The sequence below is a fragment of the Hibiscus syriacus genome, unplaced genomic scaffold, assembly GCF_006381635.1.
Source record: "Hibiscus syriacus cultivar Baekdansim isolate YM2019G1 unplaced genomic scaffold, ASM638163v2 tig00110556_pilon, whole genome shotgun sequence".
NCBI lineage: Eukaryota > Viridiplantae > Streptophyta > Magnoliopsida > Malvales > Malvaceae > Hibiscus > Hibiscus syriacus.
In genome coordinates this window covers 2633277-2656701 of record NW_024062779.1, presented here as the reverse complement: position 1 = coordinate 2656701, position 23425 = coordinate 2633277, and the positions used below count along the sequence as shown (strand labels likewise).

Sequence of the window (23425 nt, the reverse complement as noted above, 5' to 3'; positions counted from 1 at the left end):
GATAAAGATAGTGTCCACTTCCGGTTCATTCTCCATGGAAGAATCCAGACCAATTGACGTGCCTCCACACTTCAATGGAACAAATTATCATCGTTGGAAGAGGTTTATGATGATATTTATCCAAGCATTTGATATGGAAGCTTGGATGATAATCGAGAAAAGGATATTCCTCTCTTACGAAGAAGGCAAAGAAGTGGAGTGATCAAGAACGGAAGAAAGCTCAACAAAACCCAAAGGCTATGTACATGTTATGTTGTTCAGTTGATCATAATGTATATAAAAGAGTTTCTTGTTATTCAAGTGCCAAGGAGATGTGGGATAAACTTGAGGAGATCTATGGAGACAAGGAAAAACAAGAACCAATAACGGTGATGTCTCTATTAGCTCTCACAGAGCCAAAGGTATCTTCTAACTCAAATACATTAAATTCAAAATCTTTTAATGGGTTACAAGATGCTTATGAATTATTTTCAGAGTTTGAGACCATGAACTCCAAATACAATAAATTGATTTCTAAATTTATAGCTAAAAATGATCTTCTATTGAAAGCTAAAACAGACTTGGAAAAACAAAATGAAATGTTGAAAAATGAGTTAGAGCTTTCAAAACTAAAATCTGAAAACTTTGAAAAAGAAAATTTTAAATTAAAATAACTTCTTCTAGAAACAAAATTGGATTTTGAAAATCAAAATAAACTCTTGAAGAAGGATTTAGAGCTTTCAAAAGTGAAATTTGAAAGTATTGAAAAAGAAAATTTTGATTTGAAAATTAAGATTGAATGTTTAACAAAAGAAAAATAGATCATTTTAAATAATTCATCTAGTTCAATAATGACAATATGTTCACATTGTCATTATCATGGTCATAAGGAGCATACTTGTCCTTTAAAGAAAGGAAAAAGATTTAAAATTAGACAAGTATGGGTTCCAAAAAGAACAAGGGGCATTGAAACTAACATTCACGGATCCAAAGCAATTTGGATACCAAAATCTACTTAAATGTCTCTTGTAGGTATGTGGGAGCAATGGTGATGAAGATGATGATATTCAAGATGCTCTAGCCACACATGAAAAAGGAATGAGTAACCTCTAAACTTAATGTTTTTATTTTATTTGGTTGCTCATTTAGTTTATGCATGCATGAGGTTTTAAATATTCTAAATGATTATGTTTTATCTCATGTATGTTGAAAGATATTATATGATGAACATAGTAATTTAGTAAAGTTTTATAAACTCTTGTTCATCATATTAATTTTTGGTCAAAATTGTTTTTAAAATGTAATTGATATCTATTTAACAAATGATATCGATTTTTCAAGAACTTTGGTTTTATAAAATTTTGACCATAAACTTTTTAATGTTTATGCATAGATTTTTTTTTATATTATAAAGTTTTAATACATAACATTTTCAAAAACTTTATGCATGTGCTTTTAATCTCGATAATCAACATTGCATAATATTTTATATGTGAATGGATTAAAGCATAATCTTTTGAGTATTAGTCAATTTTGTGATAAGGGATTCAATGTCAAGTTTGAAACTAATGGTTGTAATGTTATTGACATTGCATCTAATCGGATTATGCTTGTTGGTCATAGAATAGGAAACATTTACATGGTGCATTTAGATTCTATAGATATGACTAATTTATGCCTAGCTGCTAAAGATAATCATGATAATTGGTTATGGCATAGGAGACTAGGACATGCTAGTATGAGTGTTAACGGCTAATTCAAGGAGATTTAGTAAGAGGGTTACCTAAACTAAATTTGATAATGATAAAATCTGTGATACTTGTGCTAAAGGAAAAAAAAAGCGAGTTTCTTTTAAATCCATGAATGATGTATCAACTAGTAGAGTATTACAATTGATCCATATAGATCTTTTTGGGCCAACTAGGACTACTAGCTTGGGTGGAAAACAATATGCATTTATCTTAGTAGATGATTATTCTAGATATACTTGGGTTCTATTTTTAAGTACTAAAGATGAAGCATTAGAACATTTCATCACGTTTTCAAAAGTAATCCAAAACGAAAAAGGTTACTCTATCACTAGTGCTAGGAATGATCATGGAACTGAATTTGAAAATTTTGGATTTACTGAGTTTTGTAATTCTAATGGTATTAGCCATAATTTTTCAGCACCTAGAACCCGTCAACAAAATGGAGTTGTTGAGAGGAAAAATCGAACTTTAGAATAAATGGCTAGAACCATGCTTTGTGAAAATAATTTGGCAAAATATTTTTGGGCGGAAACCAAAAATACCGCTTGTTACGTTGTAAATCGAGTAATGATTAGGACAATTTTAAAGAAAACTCCATATGCAATTTTCAAAAATAAAAAATCTAACATGAGCTATTTTCATCATTTTGGATGTAAATGTTTTGTTTTAAACAACGATAAATAAAACCTTGGCAAATTTGATGCTAAAAGTGATGAAGGAATTTTCCTGGGTTATTCCTTAAATTCTAAAGCTTATCGAGTATTTAATAAAAAGAACTTTAGTTGTAGAATAATCTATACATGTTGTTTTTAATGATAATCCCCTTCCAAGGAAGGATTCTTGTGTGAATGATGATGTAGGCATTATAATTATAAATGACGTTGGAAAATCATCATCAAAGGAAGAAACAAAATATGAGGAAACTCAAGATCCTCTCGAGAATCCAACCATTGAAGAAAGGGAAGTCTCTTACCCAAGGGAATACAACTATGTCAAGGATGTTGAAATAATAGGTGATCCATCCAAATGGGTAACAACTCGATCTTCTCTTAGAAATATTTGTAATTATGTTGCATTTATCTCTTGCATATAGCCTAAAAATATTAAAGAAGCATTAAATGATGAACATATGATTATGGCTATGCAAGAAGAGTTAAATCAATTTGAGAGAAGTAAAGTATGTACATTAGTTGAAAGGCCTAGTAATAAATCTACTGTAGGTACTAGAGGGTATTTAGAATAAGCTTGATGAAAGTGGTATAGTGAGAAACAAGGCTAGACTTGTTGCTCAAGGGTATACTCAAGAAGAGGGCATAGACTATGATGAAACATACGCTCCTGTAGCTAGGATGGAAGCAATTAGAATGTTATTAGCATTTGCATGTTTCAATGAATTCAAATTATATCAAATGAATGTTAAAAGTGCATTTTTAAATGGTTTTATAAAAGAAGAATTGTATGTGGAACAACATCCTGGTTTTGAAGATTCAAAATTTCCAAATCATGTTCTTAAATTGACAAAAATGCTTTATGGTTTAAAACAAGCTCCTAGAGCTTGGTATGAAAAATTGTCAAATTTTTTAATTGAAAAAGATTTTTCAAAAGGGAAGGTTGACACTATATTGTTTTTAAAGCATTAAGGTAAAGATTTATTAGTGGTTCATATTTAAGTTGATGATATAATTTTTGATTCTACTAATGATGTTCTTTTCCAAGAATTTTCTAAGCTAATGCAAAGTGAATTCGAGATGAGCATGATGGGGGAGCTATCATTTTTCTTGGGACTCCAAATCAAGCAAAGAAAGGATGGCATCTTCATCAATCAAGCTAAATACGTCAAAGATATGCTCAAGAAGTTTGTATAGGAAAATGGGAAACCTCATGACACTCCAATGAGCTCATCAACAAGCTTGACATAGAGGAGGTAAATGTGGATGTTAAATTATATAGGTCAATGATTGGCTATTTGCTTTATCTTACTGCAAGTAGACCGGACATTATGTTTAGTGTTTGCTTATATGCTAGATTTTAATCATGTCCTAAGGAATCACATTTACTAACTGTTAAGAGAATCTTTAGATACCGTAAGGATACTCCTAGTTTAGGACTTTGGTATCCTAGAGACTCTAGTTTTAGCTTGCATACCTTCTTTGATGCAGATTATGGAGGATGCAAATTAGATAGGAAAAGCACCTCCGGTACTTGTCAATTCCTTGGAAATATGTTGATTTCTTGGTTTTCAAAGAAACAAAATTGTGTTGCATTATCTACCATTGAAGCATAATACATTTCAGCCGGTAGTTGTTGTGCACAAGTTTTATGGATGAAACAACAACTTTTTGATTATGAAATTGAAGTAGGTATAATTCCTATCAAGTGTGAAAATACTAGTGCTATTTGTCTCACTAAAAATCCCATCCAACGCTCTAAAACTAAGCATATTGAAATTAGACATCACTTCATTAGAGACCATGTCGCTAAGGAAGATGTATTTCTAGAATTTGTTGATACTTTGTACCAATTAGCGGACATCTTTACAAAACCTTTAGACAAAAAAGATTTTGGACACTTAGAAGAGAATTAGGTTTAACTGACCTATCTTCACTTAGTGTTTAAATTAATTTTAGCACTTTTAAGAATAAATGAAAAATACTTATATTAATAATGATTTTCTTCATTTTCTCAAAACTCTTCAAAACACTCCATTGCGTCGTTCGTCCCTCTCTATCTTTAATCTCTCCTTTCTCTTCAAATCAACGTAATTTTGATGGATTTCAATCATTCTTCATCTCCCAATCCTGTTTTTATCATCAAATCGTGCAAAACAACATCACATTCCTCTCAATCCGAAATTTTCAAGGTAATATTTCAAAACCTCTGTTTTATTGTTTTTTTTAACTTAGAACTAGTTTTGATTAGTTCTAGGAAGAACATTTTATCAGACATTGATTATATTATGATTCTAAACTAGATTTTACAATCAATTTCGTCAAAAACAAGTAATTTTTCAACATTGTCTTTGAATTTTCAAAAAAAAATGTTATTTTCGAAAATCATGGTTTTTTTAATTTAATTGTATTGTTTTCATGAAAAACTATATGAATTATGATATGTCTAAATGTTATTTTCAAATAGTTTTCAAAAACTTTACCCATTAGGATTCAGTTTAGATAACCTTGAATTATTGCGGACTCAATTGAGTTTTGGGATTGATTATTTTGCATACACGTGTTTCAAAATTACAGGTTACATTTCTAATTCCGTTTCCTAAATCATGTCAAACCCAAAACGCCGTAGGTCTTCATCGAGCCGTTCAAATCGACCTCTCATTCCTCCTCAATCTCAAAATCCAAATCCAATTACCAAAACATTATAAGTTCCTATTTTAATATGTCTGAACGTCGTAGAGAAGAATTGTACCATAGATACATGAATTCTTTCCAATCTTATAGAATATGAGAAGAACATATTCCTTTTGTTTAAGCCATGATTGATATTGACTTCGAATACCTTCCTATTCTCAAAACATGGAAGTTTGATAAATTGTTTTCACTAAAACCTATCGTCTATCATCAGTTAGTCCGCATTTTCTATTCTAATGCGGTATGTATTCAAAACCATACTTAATGTGGAACTATAGCAATCATATCCTACATTTTAGGACAATATATTAATATTGACTCCGAAACTATAGCTTCAGATTTTGGGCTAGATGACGATGATCTATATAATGAGAAAGAAACTGTCGAATATCCCTATGTTCCAAATGCTAGTGTTAGTACTCTACGATCTCATCACGATTATTTTCTCCATTTGATGATCTCTTGGTGGTTTAGACCATCCGGAGGTAGGTACTGCACTCTTCGTATTAGGGTGGATACACTGTATCAAGAATAAAAGGAAAATAAACTTGCCACATATTATATTTAGTGAGCTAGTGGATACCATTACCATTATTCCTTCAAAACATATCGAAGCATTAGTTTATGGATGTCTTCTTAGTAACCTTTTTATCAAACTCAGTCTTAACGTCTCTCTTGACAATCTCATTCCTCTCTAAAACCAAATCAAATACCCTCGTTGAAGAAAGCTGATTGGAAACAGGACGAAGAAACTGGTCTATGGGTCTATCGACCCTCTAAGCAAACTCCGGGAGCTAGTCCTTCACAAGCTGCTCCTAGCTCTTCTCGTGCTCCTCCTCTACCTGCACCGGCTGTAGATGATGATCCCGAGCTTCAAGGATTATTTCAAGACATTGAAGATCCCGACAATGCACCGACACCATAAAAGGATCAAGTGCCTCTTTATTTTCGTTCATTTTTAGAGACATTTGATCTACGGTTTGCTTCCATCGAATCTCATTTGACTGCTAACAACGAAGCGGTGAATCATCGCTTAAACACTTTGAAAGCTCAACAAATGGAGTTTTAACGGCAGATGCTTGCACGTATGGATACTCTTTCTTTTGAGATGCAAGCACGATTTCCTCCTCCTCCCGATCCCTCTATGGACGAGTAGACCTTGATTTGTTTTTGCTTTGGATCAACTTAGAACTTTTATTGTTAAAACATTTTGAATGCTTTGGGATTGTTTTACTTTGCTTGTTGGATGTTTGAACTTATTTTTTATATATTTGGTTTGGTTTGAATTTTCATTTTGAGCTTAATGTTTATTATTTTTTGCATCATTTACATATTAGTTGCATTATGACCAATTATGTCATTTCACATTTGATTATGAATATTGATTATGAAACTAATGGCTAACCTTTCTCTTGATCTTAGCATCTTAAACTTTAAGTTTCTAAAAACATTTTGGCTAAGTTTTTCAAATCCTTGTTTAAAATCATTTTAGTCTTTTTTAAAAATCTAAAAATTACTCAAATATTTTGTTACATCAAAAGGGGGAGATTGAAAACATTTTGATGTTTCGATATAACAAATTAATTTAAATGAATTTTAAGATTTTACAAATAATTTTCTAAGTATATTCGATTTAATTACTCGAATATCAAAATATTACTCCAAGTCTTTTAAGATCAATTTCAATCTTTACTAATGTGTAAAATTGTGTTTTATACTTAAAATATTTTTGAAACAATTTTCACAAAGTGTTTCGAACCAAAAACGAGCTTAAAATCAATTTTCCAGGTAAGTGTACCGATGCATAAATCAATGCAACGATGCACTCTTGTTTTAATTGAACATCGAATAGCTTTAGTGTACCGATGCACATACAATGCATCGATGCACTCCATGTATTATTAAAACATCGAATTGATTTTATGCACAGATGCACAAGACATGCATCGATGCACTCAGGATTTTTCAAAACATCGAAGCATATTTATGCATCGATGCACTATCAGTGTACCGATGCACTAAGCCTTCCAACAGTCAAAATATTTGAATTTTACACATAGTGTATCGATGCACTAGCCCTATGCATCGATGCATCCCACGCTCCTACCTGTTTTATTAATTGTTTTCACACAATAACGAATCTATTGACTCCACTAATAATCTCCAACGTTCAGAAGTGATCCAAGGAGTATTTAAACAAGATTAGAAGCCATTGATCAACAACAAGGAAGAAGAGAAGATAGAGAATCAAAGAGAAAACATCAAACCTCAAGTTTGAGCATTTCAATCTTATTTTCATTCAATATTCATTTTGCTTTCAAGAACACCATTTTTGCTCTATTTTATTTATCTTTGAGTGTTATTTCTTTGTTCTAGAATTGTGCAAACAATCTACCTTGTGAGGTTTTTTTATAAGTTTGCGAAATTTGTATATTTCTCTTTGAAAAAGAGTGTGCTTAAGAATTTGGGGTATAAATCTTGAGGGAGTTGTAAGGTTACTCTTTGTCCTGAAAAGAAAGAACAAATTAGTGAATTTGTTGAAAAATCCTTAGTGTAGATAGCTAAGGTAGTGGGCATAGACTTTGGTTGAGAAAGTCGAACCACTCTAAATCGCTGTGCAAATCTTTTCAATTTTCTGCAAAAGCTTCCACCAAAATTTTTATTGTCAATTCACCCCCTCTTGGCCAATTCCATTGATCGATTAACTCAACAGAAAACATAGACATCGATGAATGCAAAAATTGGGTCAGAGGTGTCTAAGTCTGTGGTGGCGCATCACCCGCCAAATATGATACATATGAATCCCACACTGGATCTACTAACATGGAACTGTAATATCTGCCTGAAGAGGTCATAAAACACTGAAGTGATGGCATCGGAACCTGCTATGGTGACATCTAAAATGGAGGATGTGGTGTCTGAAACAGCTGTGGAGCCATATGAAATGGATGCATCCTTATTTAGAAGGCTGCATAATATAACCTGGTGTAGACGATGGTTGTTGTGATGGTTTGGGTGCTGCAACTGAAGATAAACTGGAAGCGTATGCTCTCCGTCCACTAATCGGAGAACAATACGACTATGACGGTGGATGCTTTTGTCGACGTCTATGAATGCTTCGGGCTTGTGCTTCCTCAGAAAGCAAGAATGACTTACAGTTCATGTTAAACCACTAGTAGTAGTCATCCACAACTGAATACTGGTCCACATAAATCACATTCCTACAGGGAATGCGTCTATGTTGATCCTCCCACATCATCACCCAGTCACTGTGTTTCATCAGCCAGTTAACTTTTTTGCTTGTATATCGACGTTATGCTAATTGTCGAGATTCATAGGTGCTTCTGGAATAGATTGTATGAAACCAAATTACCGGAGAACGCGATCACTCAGATGCCACTCAACAATAGCATAACATATCAAAGGGACGACCGCTATCCATACATCTAGTGGACCACTCATATTAGGTGGGATATAATGTCTCATTTCGTCAATAGCATAAGGACTCCATTGAAACTACAACAAATATACATAATTCTTTTCAAAATAATATTTTAATTACATAATATAATTAAAGGTAAATAACAAAATTTAAATATATACATGTGTACCAGCTTTTTGATCAATGTGTAACATCCAAGTCAGGGCTAGTGACTAAAATGGAAGTTTTAAAACTTTGAGCTTGGATTTCAAAAAAATATTCAGGACTTATTTGGGAATATTTTGTGAAAGATTGTTAGTAAATATTAAATGAAGTAAAGGGTAAAATGGTATTTTCAAAAGAAAGATTTTTATCTTTCTTTTATGTGATATAAAACACGTGGAAATTAGTAGAAAAAAGGAAAGATTTCTCCAGAGAGCTCTTCTTCCTCTTATCCAGCCGTGAGTTACCATAACTAAGGTGAGTTTGATTTTTCAGCTGATTTTCTTTCAATTAAGGATTTGTTTTGATTGATAGAGCATAAGGAAAGACTATTGAAACTTAAAGGAATGAAGAAACTTAAAGAATGATAAGTTATGGAAGATTAAATATTAAGAGTTTTTAAGTGAATTGATGAGGAAGAAGTTATAAATGGATTTTTAAGTCATATTTGACTTGTCAATGATCTAATTAAGAAGTTAGAAACAATATAAGTGAATTAAGAACATGTTGAATAATTGGTAATATTTTTAAATTCAAGGATTCTAATGAGATATTGGATAATTTGATGAGTTAAAGTGATATAAGATGGTTTGATAAGTTATATTTGAGTTTGATGAAGCAAAAGAAGTTAATAGAGTGGAAATTTAATAAGTTATGGAAATTTTTCGGGTGAAACAAGTAAATTCTAGGCTAGGGATATCGGTACTGTTCATTCAGTACCGATACTTCAAAGAGAAAATAAGTAGTAATTGGGGTAAGGGTATCGATACTGGTTGAATGAGTATCGATACCCTAAGGTGGAAATTCATATAATTGTTCATAGAGTATCGATATCAATGAGGAGGTATCGATATTATAGTACAGTAGTATCGATACCATGTTAAGGGTATCGATACCATGTAACACCAAATCTAATATTGATATCGATACCAGAGGGGGTATCGATACTATAACATAGAAGTATCGGTACTGTGATGGTAGTACCGATACTACTTATGTTGGAAAGTATAAATTAATGCTTTGATTAGCTTACAAAAGTAAGAATCATTGCAAGTAATTCGAATTCTGATATTTATTGGATTATGTATTCGTGTAGATAATTATCGAAAGCAAAGTCGGGATAAGTCAACCAAGTAATAGTCTTCGAGAAAAAAATAAGAGATTGACATTTACTAGTGAGGCCAAGTGAGTGCATATTAGATAATATATGATGTTTACTGGAAATAAGACTTGCGACAAGTCTATTTCCTATAGTAAAATGCATGAATTCATTAATATGAGCATATGTTTGACATGATATATGTGTTATTAGTTATTGCATACGTTATATGATATACGTGAGTACATGTTAATGTAATTGTGAATGAGTATAAATGATATATGTGATGATATAAGAATATGTTATAAGATATGTGATATGAACATAAGAGATTATATGAACATGAGGTATGCACACTTATGAATGAAATGATATGAGCTATATGAAAATAAGTAATATGCTTATATGATCACAAGATATGAGAAATGACATGAGATATATGAAAGAGAAAGTATATGTGATAAGCTATGTGATATGTGAAAGTGAACCGTATGTCTATATGAATATGGGAAAGGATATGAAAGAGAATGCCCATGTTATGTGAAATGAGAGCTAGAAGTATAGTTGGCATGTCAAGAGTCGAGGGTTACCTATGTCCTTCGGGACATATGTACAAGTACCTATGTCATTGGGGACATATGAATAGGTCCTTCGGGACATAGATGACGTCCTTCGGGACATAGATTTCACATGCCACTCAGTGGGAATTATACGAGCTGTGGTGACAGCATAGGTGCACAACCTCAATGTACTTACATATATTTAGTTCTCACATGTGTACATGGGCTAATAAAAATATAACATAAACAAATTTAGTACGATTATATGTTGTTTCATTGCGAAGTGATATATGTGATATGATGATTTGTATATGGTTGGTTAAGAATGTTAGATACAAGAGTATATGACTAAGAAATAATAATGAAATAATGTTATTAATGATAAAAATAATAATGACAATGAAATGATATATATATGTATGTATTTATGTTTTGATGCATAATGTATGTTATAGTTGCATATATATGATTACATGAAGTGTGCATAGTATGAATTAATAATGACAGGTTATAGTAAGTTTATCATGCCTCACTAAGTCATTGACTTAGAGTGTGAATGTTTTCACACGTAGGTTCCGAGAAGTAAGAAGAGAAGCAAAGTGGAGCAAGATAGGTCAGCATCTCCTTTACGAAGTTCATATTAGAAAAGAATTTTGAATCATATGTATATTGTTATATTAAATGTAGTTGGCATGTATTAATGGATTTGAATTAAATATGCTCTGATATGTTTGTAAAACCGATTGATTTTTATTAATATAAAGTATTCATTTTTTAGATTGTGAATTTATATTTTTGCCAATTTGTAACAAAAACGTTTTGAAAAGTCAATGTGACACCTCAGACTCGGATCCGGGTCGGATACAGGTTGGGGGTGTTACACAATGAGCAGTCGAATTTCTTCTAATTTGTCTGGTATTTCACGATGATCTTTCCTTACACATGACCACCTATTCAGTGTAAAAAATACTCATTATACACTCAAAAAATTATTTATATGCGAACTCAATATTGAAATTACCTTAGCAATAATGAGAAAACTAACAGGTTCTTCACCACCATACATAAAAAGGTATGCGATACCACTCCCATGATTATAGAACCATGAGACATCCGCTGATAGCATTTTCAATAATCAATTACTCAGCACATTTATCTATACAGAGATGCCAAAACTACGGAGCCCCAACCGAATGACCCAATAACTTAAAAATCGATGAGGTGACGTAACCACATACAATGAACTTGGTTGCGAGATTTATCGGGCATCAATATCCCTCTTATGAGTCATAACATATTTTAGCTTCTTCCTCGGAACAATCATTGCTAAATTGTCGAAAATTTGTAGCCAACCATGATAATGGTATTCGATCACCGTTGAAATTAGGCAGGATACTCCAAGATATTCCTCGCACTAGAAATTCCAATCACCATCTACCATACCAGAAATGACATCCCCATCTACCGGAAGCCCCAAATGTAGGGGAAAATTCTCCAATGTAATAGTGCACTCCCCACATGGTAGATGGAATGTGTGTTTCTCTGGTATCCACCTCTCAACCAATGTAGAAATAATGTTGGATTCAAGGTTACAATGCCCTTCATATCTAGCTATGTAACCGAATATAGCCTCGACTAAATACGACCAGACATAGTTCAGATCTTTAACTTAGTTTTACGAATAAATAAATATAATATACGGTCATTCTCCTAATTAAATAAATAGTATACAAATTAAAATATGAACTAATATTAAAAATAAAATTAAAACATTCAAAATAATTAACATAACACAATTTCAAATTTTTACCGTATCCGTAAAATGGCTCGAGATATGATTCCTATCTAAATTCAGCAACCCGTCTTCCATTTTATAACCGTAAAACATTAAAAATTACACAATCAAATATAATAAAATAATACACTATTTAACGTTTATATTATAATAAAAATAATTTTACTTTCTAAAAATAATAATATAACCCACTTGAATCTTGTTAGAAGGAATTATAAGAGTAAGAAGAAAAATATTTTTTGGTGTGATTTGAGAATTGTAAAAGGTGTTATTTATTAGTGAGGAGTAGGTAATAATTAAAGGGAAACAACGTAAAGTTAAGAGTATTTATAAAAGACGCGACCCCGTGAAGACACGAATAATGATATTGCTTTACCTACTAAAGACGAAAACCAAGAGAAAGGCACGAATTATGTCAGCAAATGAATGTCCGTTGCGTTCAAATTAAAAATAGATCAAAAGCGAAAGCCAATTTGCTGAGCTAAGCTCTATTTTGTTTTCAACTACATCGCCTAATGTGCCCCCGCCTTCCACCCTTTTTTGCGTCCAACCAAGAAACCACCATTTAAATATTTTTCATTCGAATAATATCATTTAAAAACTATTCATAAAATATTTTTTAAATATTAAAATAATTTATCAAAATTTTAATTAAAATAAATTGTCCTTAAATTAGATTAAAAAATCAATTACAATTTCAAAGTTGGTAAAAATTTTAATTTAACTTTTGTATATATAATTCACTCATCAATACGTCAATACTATAAACTATCACGATTATATAATAAATTATCATGTCAATATTCTAAATCGTTATATAAGTAATATAATAATCAATGTAAGTCAAAGAATAAAATTTAAAAAATTTAAAAAATATAAACTAAATTATTAATATTAATAAATTGTCCTTAAATTAGATTAAAAGTCAATTACAATTTCAAAGTTGGTACAAATTTTAATTTAACTTTTGTATATATAATTCACTCATTAATACGTCAATACAGTAAACTATCACGATAATATAATAAATTATCATGTCAATATTCTTAATCGTTATATAAGTAATATAATAATCAATGTTAGTCAAAGAATAAAATTAATATAATTAAAAAATATAAACTAAATTATTAATATTAAAATAATATATTTAAATAATATATAATTTTTATATTTAAAATTAAATTGAATTTAAGCATATATAAATATTTAATTTTTAATTTATAATAATTAGATCAAGTGAATTAATATTTATTTAATATATATTAATAATTATTATAATAAAATTTATCATATGCTTATAATTATTTGATATTTTTTTGATTAATCTGATGTAAATACAATGCAACATATGTTTAAAGATAACTCTAAACTATTTAATATTGAACGTTCACACTCATGACATTTATGATGCTCAAATCCAGGATTTTAGAGAATAATATTAATTCATTTAACACTAAAATCGCTTAATTCTTGTATTATTCTCGTTATATTTACATATTGTTGAATAATAAATTTCACTATCACATTTGATTTTATATTTTATCCAAGTTAACATTATTATTAATACATATGCTAATTCAATAATTTGAGTATTTGAATGACATAATTATTATAGTATTGAAAAGACATATATTAAATTAGTTCAATTAAAATAATTAAATAAACCAAAATATATATTATAATCTTTTAATATTTGTTTAAATGAAAATAAAAAATATAATTATTAAAAAAATATTTTATATTTGAGTATTTAAAATTATATAAAATTCAACTATATATAAATTGGTTTGATTTAAATTTTTAGAATTAATAATTAAATTAAATTACTCGTTGAAACCAAATAAACTAGACGGGACCATAGTAAAGTGTATAGTTATCTACAGCTCTGTGGCGCATCGAATCTTTTCCCTTAAAATTACACTCTACTTTTAAAATAACAAAAGGGCTAATAAAAAATAAATATCTAAATTATACTTCAAATTAACTTTTGATGTTTAAAGATTTTTTTTTATTTAAAAAATATAAATATTGAATAAAATAAATTATATATTTACTGTTTTTCAATTTTTGTTTAAATGCAAAATAAAAATATACTTACTAAATAAAAATATAATTTATGAATTAAATTAATTATATTTGAATATTTAAATTTATATAAAATGAAATTTTATATATATACATATAATGGTTTGATTTAAATATTTAGAATTAATAACCAAATTAAATTACTCTTTGAAACCAATAAACTAGCCTGGGCCATTGTAAAGTGCATAATTAGCCACCACCACGTGGGTCGTCGAATCCTTTCCCCTAAAATTACTCTCAACTTTCAAAATAACAATACTTAATACAAAAATAAACACCTAAAAAATGTTTCAAAAAATATTTTAATACATAAAAGAAATTTTGTTAAAAATAATTGTTTAAAGTTTTCTCTATTATATTTGTAAGTGACTATCGTTAAAAAAATCTTTAAGTGACACATATCACATTTAGATTTTTAATAAATTATGTCAATGAATTTTTTTTTCTAATGCTAAAGTCTTAAAAATATAACAAAAAAATATTTTAAATACATATTTTTAGCAAAAGATTATTTAAACATCAAAAATTAATTTTAAGAATAATTTATATACTTATTTTATTAAGTAAATAATAAATGAATTCCGACATTGATGCCGATGCGTTGAAAGTACACGCCAAAGCTATAAGGTGATGTATTCCCTTCTTTTGTTCACCATATACTGATATAATAAATCAAAGGGTTCAAAACAAAATGCTTCAATAGCTTCGTTTGCAGGCGATTTCTCTCTTTGGATATTAGAAATATCCCATTTCCTTTCTCGACGTAAATTCACTGGATCCCTATATAAAAGAGGATATACTCCGACTCAATTCATTCTTCCTCTTCGTAGCTCGAGTTCTTTTATCTTTCGCGGAGACTAGAGGACTGTAGAGTTAGCCTCGATGGGGGAGGCGTTGTTATCGGAGTTTGCGACGGAGATCTTTGTGCCAGTGTGCGCCGTGATTGGGATTGCTTTCTCGTTGGTGCAGTGGGTGTTGGTGTCGCGCGTGAAGCTTACCTCCGAGCGGCATGCATCGGGTAGCGACAAGAACGGTTACGGTGATTCCTTGATTGAGGAAGAGGAAGGACTCAATGACCTTAACGTCGTCACCAAGTGCGCTGAAATTCAAAACGCTATATCCGAAGGTAAAAATCTTTGAACTTTGATGTTAGATCTGGACTTTATTTTTTCCTCCTTTTTTTTGGGGATTTCGTAATATTTTTGAGAAATGATTTCATTTCACATACTCCTACTTGAGCTGCAATAATATGAAAATTATTTCTTTTTTTTAAAAAAATATAACATATCTCCAATAAAATAGCTTAAATCGCTAATTCTCTTGCAATTTGGCTTGATGGTAGGGCTCTCAACTGTAAAATTAAGTTAGGTTGGGTATTCCTTGCCAAAAATTATATTCCATAAGAACTTTATTTTTTTCATCGGAAGTATATTAGCAGTGAAATCTTTTAATTGGATCTAAAGTTTAGATTTGTGTAAGTCTGGAATTATAACTGGGACAGGCTTTATCTTGAATGGTGCTATCATTACCGGCAGTTTACGGTCCTTATCTAAAAGAATTATTAGATTCTGTGGATTTTAAAATAGAATTTGCCCGCCTTTGGACGTGTGCTGCACGTTGCCTATTCCATACGTATTTTGTTTCTTTCTTGGAATCAGCATAGGGATTAATCTAGTTATATTTATCTTCTGCAAGTTAAAATAGTATATAATCTAGTTAAGATATCATTTTTATAAGGGCTTATTTTTCCTTTTGGAAACTGAGCTGTCTTTATTTTTTTTTGGGGGGGGGGGGTTGGGGCGGTTTAAGTTTTTGTATTAGAAAATTTCTGACCATTGCGGTTCAGTAGTTAAATAATAATAATCATAAACAATTGTTATCATTTTATATAATTTGTGCCATAAGTCCATGATCCAAATCTAAGTGTACATCCAATGGTTTGAAAATTAAAAAAGAACAAAGTCTGTAATTAATATATGTAAAAAACAATGCATATATGTCAAATAAAAATAAATTTGATATTCAATTTTCTCGTCGAAATACATTAATTTGTTTCAATATAGTAATAACAACATTAAATGCATATTAATAATTTAGAGGTAATATAAGTTGTCAGCGTCATTGTATTCTATTGATATAACAATAAGCTATCAATTAATTGGATAATAGAAGATTGAATTTTTCAAAACAAAAGTACACCTGATATATGCCGAAACAGGTTTTCAATGGCGTGAACTTTTTGAGATAATGCTTTTCGTACTAAAGAGTCTAACCTAAGCCTATTTTCTCTTGGTCAAGTATATGGGGTTGGAGAAAAGACAATTTTATGGTTGATTTTCTGCAAATGGTTATCCATATCAATTAAGTCGGTTGATGCGTGGTGCAACAGGTGCAACATCCTTTCTTTTCACTGAATATCAGTATGTTGGCGTCTTCATGATTGCCTTTGCTATCTTGATTTTCCTCTTCCTGGGTTCTGTTGAGGGCTTCAGCTCAAAGAGCCAGCCTTGCACCTATGATAAGGAGAAGATGTGCAAACCAGCTCTTGGCACTGCTCTCTTCAGTACTATATCCTTCTTGCTTGGTGCTATCACCTCTGTTCTCTCTGGATTTCTTGGGATGAAAATTGCTACCTATGCAAATGCAAGGACAACCTTAGAAGCAAGAAAGGGTGTTGGAAAGGCTTTTATTGTTGCATTTAGATCTGGTGCAGTAATGGGTTTTCTCCTTGCTGCAAATGGTTTGTTAGTGCTTTACGTAGCCATCAATCTCTTCAAGCTGTATTACGGTGATGACTGGGAAGGCCTTTTTGAGGCTATTACTGGTTATGGTCTTGGAGGATCCTCTATGGCACTCTTTGGAAGAGTTGGTGGTGGTATCTATACAAAGGCTGCTGATGTTGGTGCTGATCTTGTAGGCAAGGTTGAAAGGAACATTCCAGAAGATGATCCAAGAAACCCAGCTGTAAGCAAAATCGTTCTTTTATATCATAGTTATTCCATGTTAATTATATGTTTGTCAATCTTTGTTCAAGGAAATTATTTTGCATGTAGAACCTTAAATGATTTGTATTTGTTTTATAACTCAGGTCATTGCTGATAATGTTGGTGATAATGTTGGGGACATTGCTGGTATGGGTTCAGATCTATTTGGCTCATATGCTGAATCTTCCTGTGCTGCTCTTGTTGTTGCTTCTATATCCTCATTTGGAGTAAACCACGATTTCACTGCCATGCTGTATCCTCTGCTCATTAGTTCTGTTGGTATTCTTGTCTGTTTGATCACAACCCTATTTGCTACGGATTTCTTCGAAATCAAGGGAGTCAACGAAATTGAACCAGCTTTGAAGAAGCAGCTTATTATATCCCTGTTATTATGACTGTAGGAATTGCATTTGTTACTGGATTGGTGTGCCATCTTCTTTCACCATTACAATTTTGGGGATCAGAAAGTTGTTAAGAACTGGTAAGATTACATGATTCTTGCATATGGCAAGCATGCTATTTTGGAATATCCACCTAGGTGCATACTAATAGTCAGCCATGCTCCTAATTTTGTGACTAGGAAAGGTCCAAAACCTTTTGCTCATTGACATGAATATTATTATAAACTTCATAAAGACCTGAAGCTGGTGGCCTGCATTATGTCTCGCCTAGAATCTTGTTTCTGATACCTTTACATGTAACCGCTGAAATGATTTTGATTTGCAGGCAACTATTTTTGTGTGTGGGTGTTGGTCTCTGGGCTGGACTTATTATTGGTTTCGTTACTGAGTACTACACCAGCAATGCTTACAGGTACCAGAAACAGTCTTTGACTTATTATCTATAGCATTGTTGCTTCAAATTTTGAATCCTGATCTATATATTTCTGTATTTGTAGTCCTGTGCAGGATGTTGCTGATTCCTGCAGGACAGGAGCAGCAACCAATGTTATTTTTGGTCTTGCTTTAGGATACAAATCTGTGATCATCCCGATTTTTGCCATCGCAATCAGCATTTTTGTTAGTTTTAGCTTTGCTGCCATGTATGGGATTGCAGTCGCTGCCCTTGGAATGTTGAGCACCATTGCAACTGGGTTGGCCATTGATGCTTATGGTCCCATCAGTGACAATGCTGGAGGCATTGCTGAGATGGCTGGCATGAGCCATCACATTCGTGAGAGAACTGATGCTCTTGATGCTGCTGGAAACACCACTGCTGCTATTGGGAAGGTACAACGCTTAATTTATTTCTAGAGATTGTCCTAGGAGTGTGTTTAAATTGACACCAGATTTGCTTTAAGCATAGTATAGCAAATTCAATTAGTGGTCATGCATATTTGATGTACAATCCTTGTATGTTTCCAGGGATTTGCCATTGGATCAGCAGCATTGGTGTCATTGGCTCTATTTGGTGCCTTTGTGAGCCGTGCAGCTATCACTACTGTTGATGTCTTGACCCCAAAGGTGTTCATCGGTTTAATTGTTGGAGCCATGCTTCCCTACTGGTTCTCTGCCATGACCATGAAGAGTGTGGGGAGTGCAGCTTTAAAGATGGTTGAGGAGGTTCGCAGACAGTTCAACACCATTCCTGGTCTCATGGAGGGTCGGCGAAGCCTGATTATGCTACGTGTGTCAAATTTCAACCGATGCCTCTATCAAGGAGATGATTCCTCCCGGTGCCCTTGTTATGCTTACTCCCCTAATTGTTGGAATTTTCTTTGTGTTGAAACTCTTGCTGGTGTCCTTGCTGGTGCTCTTGTTTCTGGTGTTAGGTAAAGATGGAAACGCTTGGCAGAATCCTTAATTCAATTTTGGTTTATTTGTGAAAATTATATAGCTATAGCAAGGCCCCATTGTGAGAATATATCTGTAAAGTACTTGCGAAAGCATGATGGATGATGGTTGGAAAAGTGGGTGAACTTAAAAAATTCACTGATTATGGCTCTTGGCTTTGTGCTTTAACAGATTGCAATTTCTGCTTCTAACACTGGTGGGGCCTGGGACAATGCCAAGAAGTACATCGAGGTAAGTACTTCAAAATATTCAAGTCGGATTTTTTACTGGCTTATTTATGATTCATATATATTCCAATGTCAGGCTGGTGCCTCAGAGCACGCGAGGACCCTTGGTCCAAAAGGATCTGATCCTCACAAGGCAGCTGTCATTGGTGACACTGTTGGTGATCCACTCAAAGATACCTCTGGCCCTTCACTTAACATCCTGATCAAGCTTATGGCAGTCGAGTCACTCGTGTTCGCTCCCTTCTTTGCCACTCATGGTGGCTTGCTCTTCAAGATATTTTAAAGAAGGGATGACCAGAAAACACTACTGGGGAGGGACGGATTGTTACGTGCAGCTTAACTTCCGTGTAACAATGTTGTTCCCAAAACAAGTTTCTGTATCCATCCAAACTGTTAGTGTTGCTTAGATATAGTCATTACTGTTTTTGATGGGTCGATGATGACTGATCACAGAAAAGGATCATTTGTTATCGTGGATGAGTCAAGGTAGTCTGTTTTATTTTCCAAGTGTCGGAACAACTTAATTTTGAAATTTTGTGATCTCAATCTTTTTCAAACATTAAAACCACAGAGCTGCTTTCCAGAGTCTTAAAGATAGTTTTGATGCGTGCTTTTCTTGGCGAATAATTATTAATGAAGTGACCATCGTTATATACGAATTGCTTATATTAGTAGAGTTGCAAGGTCCCCCCAGGCACAACCTTATCTTCCTCTTGTGTCGTTCAGAATTTGCATGGTTGAAGGCTGACGACGAAGAGAAGCGAAGATGGGCCTAAGCCTATATCATTACGGCGTAGTAGTTGGTTGAATCATTATGGTTTTTCGTGTTAAGGTATTCAAGCACACGAGGGAATCAACACAGAGATAGTATGGCTAACAGATACGCACGAGAGAGAACTGATACGTATTATATAATCCAGTTTTTTCACTCTTTAGTTTCAAATTGATTACTCATTTTTCAAATGTAAAAATAAATATTTTATTTTTCAGCCATATATATATATATATATATATATATATATATATATACAAATAACTTTGAGGTTGTGTTTGTGAGTGTAAAAAGTAATTTAATAATAAATTTCATTAATTATTCATTATTAACCCCTCTAATTTTAGAGAAGGAGCAAATTTGATAACATTTTAAGGAGAATCCAGCCATGAATTCTGTTAACCAGAAGAAATATAAATAAAGCCTACTCTGAAATTTTCCCTTTTTAATTACTATTCATTTATAAAGATAAATTCCCAGTAGAGCTAATTAAACAAATCGCAGGCTTCAACAATGTTGGTTTCCTCTGCCACGAGATCTCTCAATCCTCAATCCCTCCCTCCACTTGCCTTTTCACACTCCCTTTCCCTCCCTCACCGTCTCCCTCAACCTTTCGTCCCCAATCCCTCCAAATCCTCCTATTTCCCTTCTTTGCAAATCAACTGCATCGACGCCGCTCAACCTTTCGACTACGAATCCCATCTCAAAAACCGCTACATTCAATCCACGTCCCTCAAGATCGCCATCGTCGGCTTTGGCAACTTTGGCCAGTTTCTCTCCAAAACCTTCCTCCGCCACCACCACACTATCCTCGCTCACTCAAGAACTAACTACGCCGGCCTCGCCAACCAGCTCGGCATCTCCTTCTACTCCGACCCTAACGATCTTTTCGAGCAACACCCAGATGTCGTCCTTCTCTCTACTTCCATTCTTTCAACCGAAACTCTCCTTCAAAAACTACCCTTTCAAAGACTGCGTCGAAACACCCTTTTCGTGGACGTTCTTTCGGTTAAAGAGTTCCCCAGGAACCTTTTCTTGAAGTATTTGCCTCTGGATTTCGATATCTTATGTACCCATCCCATGTTCGGACCCGAAAGTGGTAAAACCGCGTGGGCGGGGCTTCCTTTTGTTTACGACAAAGTGAGGATCGGGGACGAGGAGAGTCGAGTGAAGAGATGCGACAAGTTTTTGGGCATTTTCGAGAATGAAGGGTGTAGAATGGTGGAGATGTGTTGCATGGAGCATGATAAGTACGCGGCGGGGTCTCAGTTCGTGACTCATACAATGGGGAGGCTGTTGGAGAAATTTGGGTTGGAGTCTTCGCCTATTAACACCAAAGGGTACGAGACATTGTTGAATTTGGTGGAGAATACCAAAGGGGATAGCTTTGATTTGTATTACGGGTTGTTTATGTATAACCAGAATGCATTGGAGCAGTTGGAAAGGTTGGATATGGCATTCGAGTCTATTAAGAAGGACTTGTTTGGGAGGCTCCATCAGGTTTATAGGAAGCAATTGTTTGGGGATAACGGCGAGGTGGAGAAAAAGACGAGGTTTCCTCAGAAGCTGCTTGGCAATGGAAGTTTAATTGAACCTCCGTTGGATAATGTTAGACAAGATGGATTTTGATCCTGATCTTGAAGTAAAAACAGAGCTGTTCTGTTTCCTATGGTATGAGTATGAATTATTATTTGTCAAGATGTTAGCTTTGTGTTCTTTTCAATAATTGTAAACAAACTTAGTTGTTGCTGCTTTAACCTTGTGAATTTACTTGTTTATTGTTTTTCAACCTGTCCAAATGAATGTTTCAGGATTGGCAAGTTGCATTGGTAAATGCATGGTGGTTCCAATGAGTGAGGGCATTTGAGATGTTGTTGCCTAATTATCAAAGTAGTGGGGCTTCAAATCTTTGGGGTAAGATTGAACCTCCTTTGGATAACGTAAATATAAGGCTAGATGGATCAAACAGAATTATTTTCTTTTCTATTATGTTATAATTTAGCTATTTTTACAGACAACTTGACACTTCCTCATACCTGGTGTTCCTAGAAAACATAAAAAAAAAAAAAAATCATGTGTATATGCATATTTGACAAACGGGCTCTTCAACTATATATATCTCATATTAACGGAAGACCTACGTTTTAGCACTTGAATGCACATTTATGAAAACTGCAACTATACGAGCAAAAACTTGCAAGTAGAATGAAAGCTTATGGTCAAGCAACAAGTGATATAAGTAGCTTACTTATGCAATTCGAGATGTAGATCTTCAGAAAGTTGATCAATAGATGTATTAGCATCGACATCAAAGATTCCTTCTGCTCGCATTACAATATAGCTGGTTTTCTTCCGGATCTCCTGTGATAGCAGGAAAATGCATAGAAACATGAAACTAAAGTCCACCAAGCAATTAAGTCCTACATATGTATTGACCCCATAGTCTAAATAAGTACTGCTTGATCCTCATTCCTTTGCACAGAGGACATTCGGTGCTTACTAGAACATTATGCAAATTCACAGGTTTATCAGATCAATTTACTTTTCAGTGCCGATATCAATGCCTGTTGACAGAATAAGTAATGCGTAGGCGACAACACTGAGTTAATGGGAACTGTGTTTCTGCCGCTACAGCACTACCCAAAAAAAACGTTAACTTTCTTTGTTGCTTCGGTCTAATTGGAAGATTGATGATCAAAGCTTAAAGTCAAAAGACAATCTTTTGGTGCTTCAGCAACTCATCGAAACCAAAACTATATTTGTCCCACTTAGAGTTTGAGCTCTAAATAGAAACAGTATATCAGAGGGGTGACGGCCAGAGGTTTTGAAGTTAAAATTGAAAGCTTCATAAAATAAAGCAGGAGAAATGAGGGAAACGTGATAGAAAAGTGTGTAATTTTGCACAAGGGGGGAATTGCAGACCCAAAGGTTCAGGGAGTAGAAACTGGAGAATAAAACAATCCCACATAGCTGCGCAACATAAAAGAACATCCCAACCGACGTCCATAAATAAAGGAGCTAATTTCATAAGTAGATTCACGGAGCCGTGTGGTGAGCACAAAGCGAACTATTCTTTGGCCTTTTACTAAAGAATACCTTGTGCTCTCCAATCAAGACAGCATACGCCTATTTTTGGAAGGGTTTTCCTCGTTGAATGCCACCATCCCATTCCTAGTTCCAAAGATTTTATATGGTGTTTTATTTTTTGGGGGTGGTTGTGCTTTATAAGAATCCTCAACCATTTCAGTATTGGTTTGTTAGATTCCTTTCGAGTTAACAGCTCTCACTGATAGTTGAAGGAGTTGGTGAATGGTAGTGGTAATGTGTCTACCCCTTCCTAGAATCGAGCCACTTAGATCTTTGGGGGTCAGCACT

The 23425-nt window shown here is 33.2% G+C and overlaps 1 protein-coding gene, 1 non-coding gene and 1 pseudogene across 2 annotated transcripts; all 3 read left to right on the top strand.

The window, feature by feature from the left end:
* The first annotated feature begins 15096 nt into the window (after positions 1 to 15096).
* Positions 15097 to 19818, top strand: LOC120131336 (annotated as a pseudogene).
* Positions 19819 to 20563: 745 nt separating this feature from the next.
* LOC120131840 (arogenate dehydrogenase 2, chloroplastic-like) lies at positions 20564 to 21679 on the top strand. Its single transcript, XM_039148731.1, has one exon. It carries the CDS (start codon positions 20564 to 20566, stop codon positions 21677 to 21679), a length of 1116 nt encoding a protein of 371 aa, XP_039004662.1.
* A 1413-nt stretch (positions 21680 to 23092) lies between these two features.
* On the top strand, positions 23093 to 23209 carry LOC120131906. The gene has a single exon (XR_005516959.1). It is a non-coding gene; the product is annotated as a U5 spliceosomal RNA (small nuclear RNA).
* The last annotated feature ends 216 nt before the right edge of the window (positions 23210 to 23425 follow it).

Coding starts and splice junctions, on each gene's coding strand:
- LOC120131840 (XM_039148731.1), top strand. CDS start 20,564: ATGTTGGTTTCCTCTGCCACGAGATCTCTCAATCCTCAATCCCTCCCT.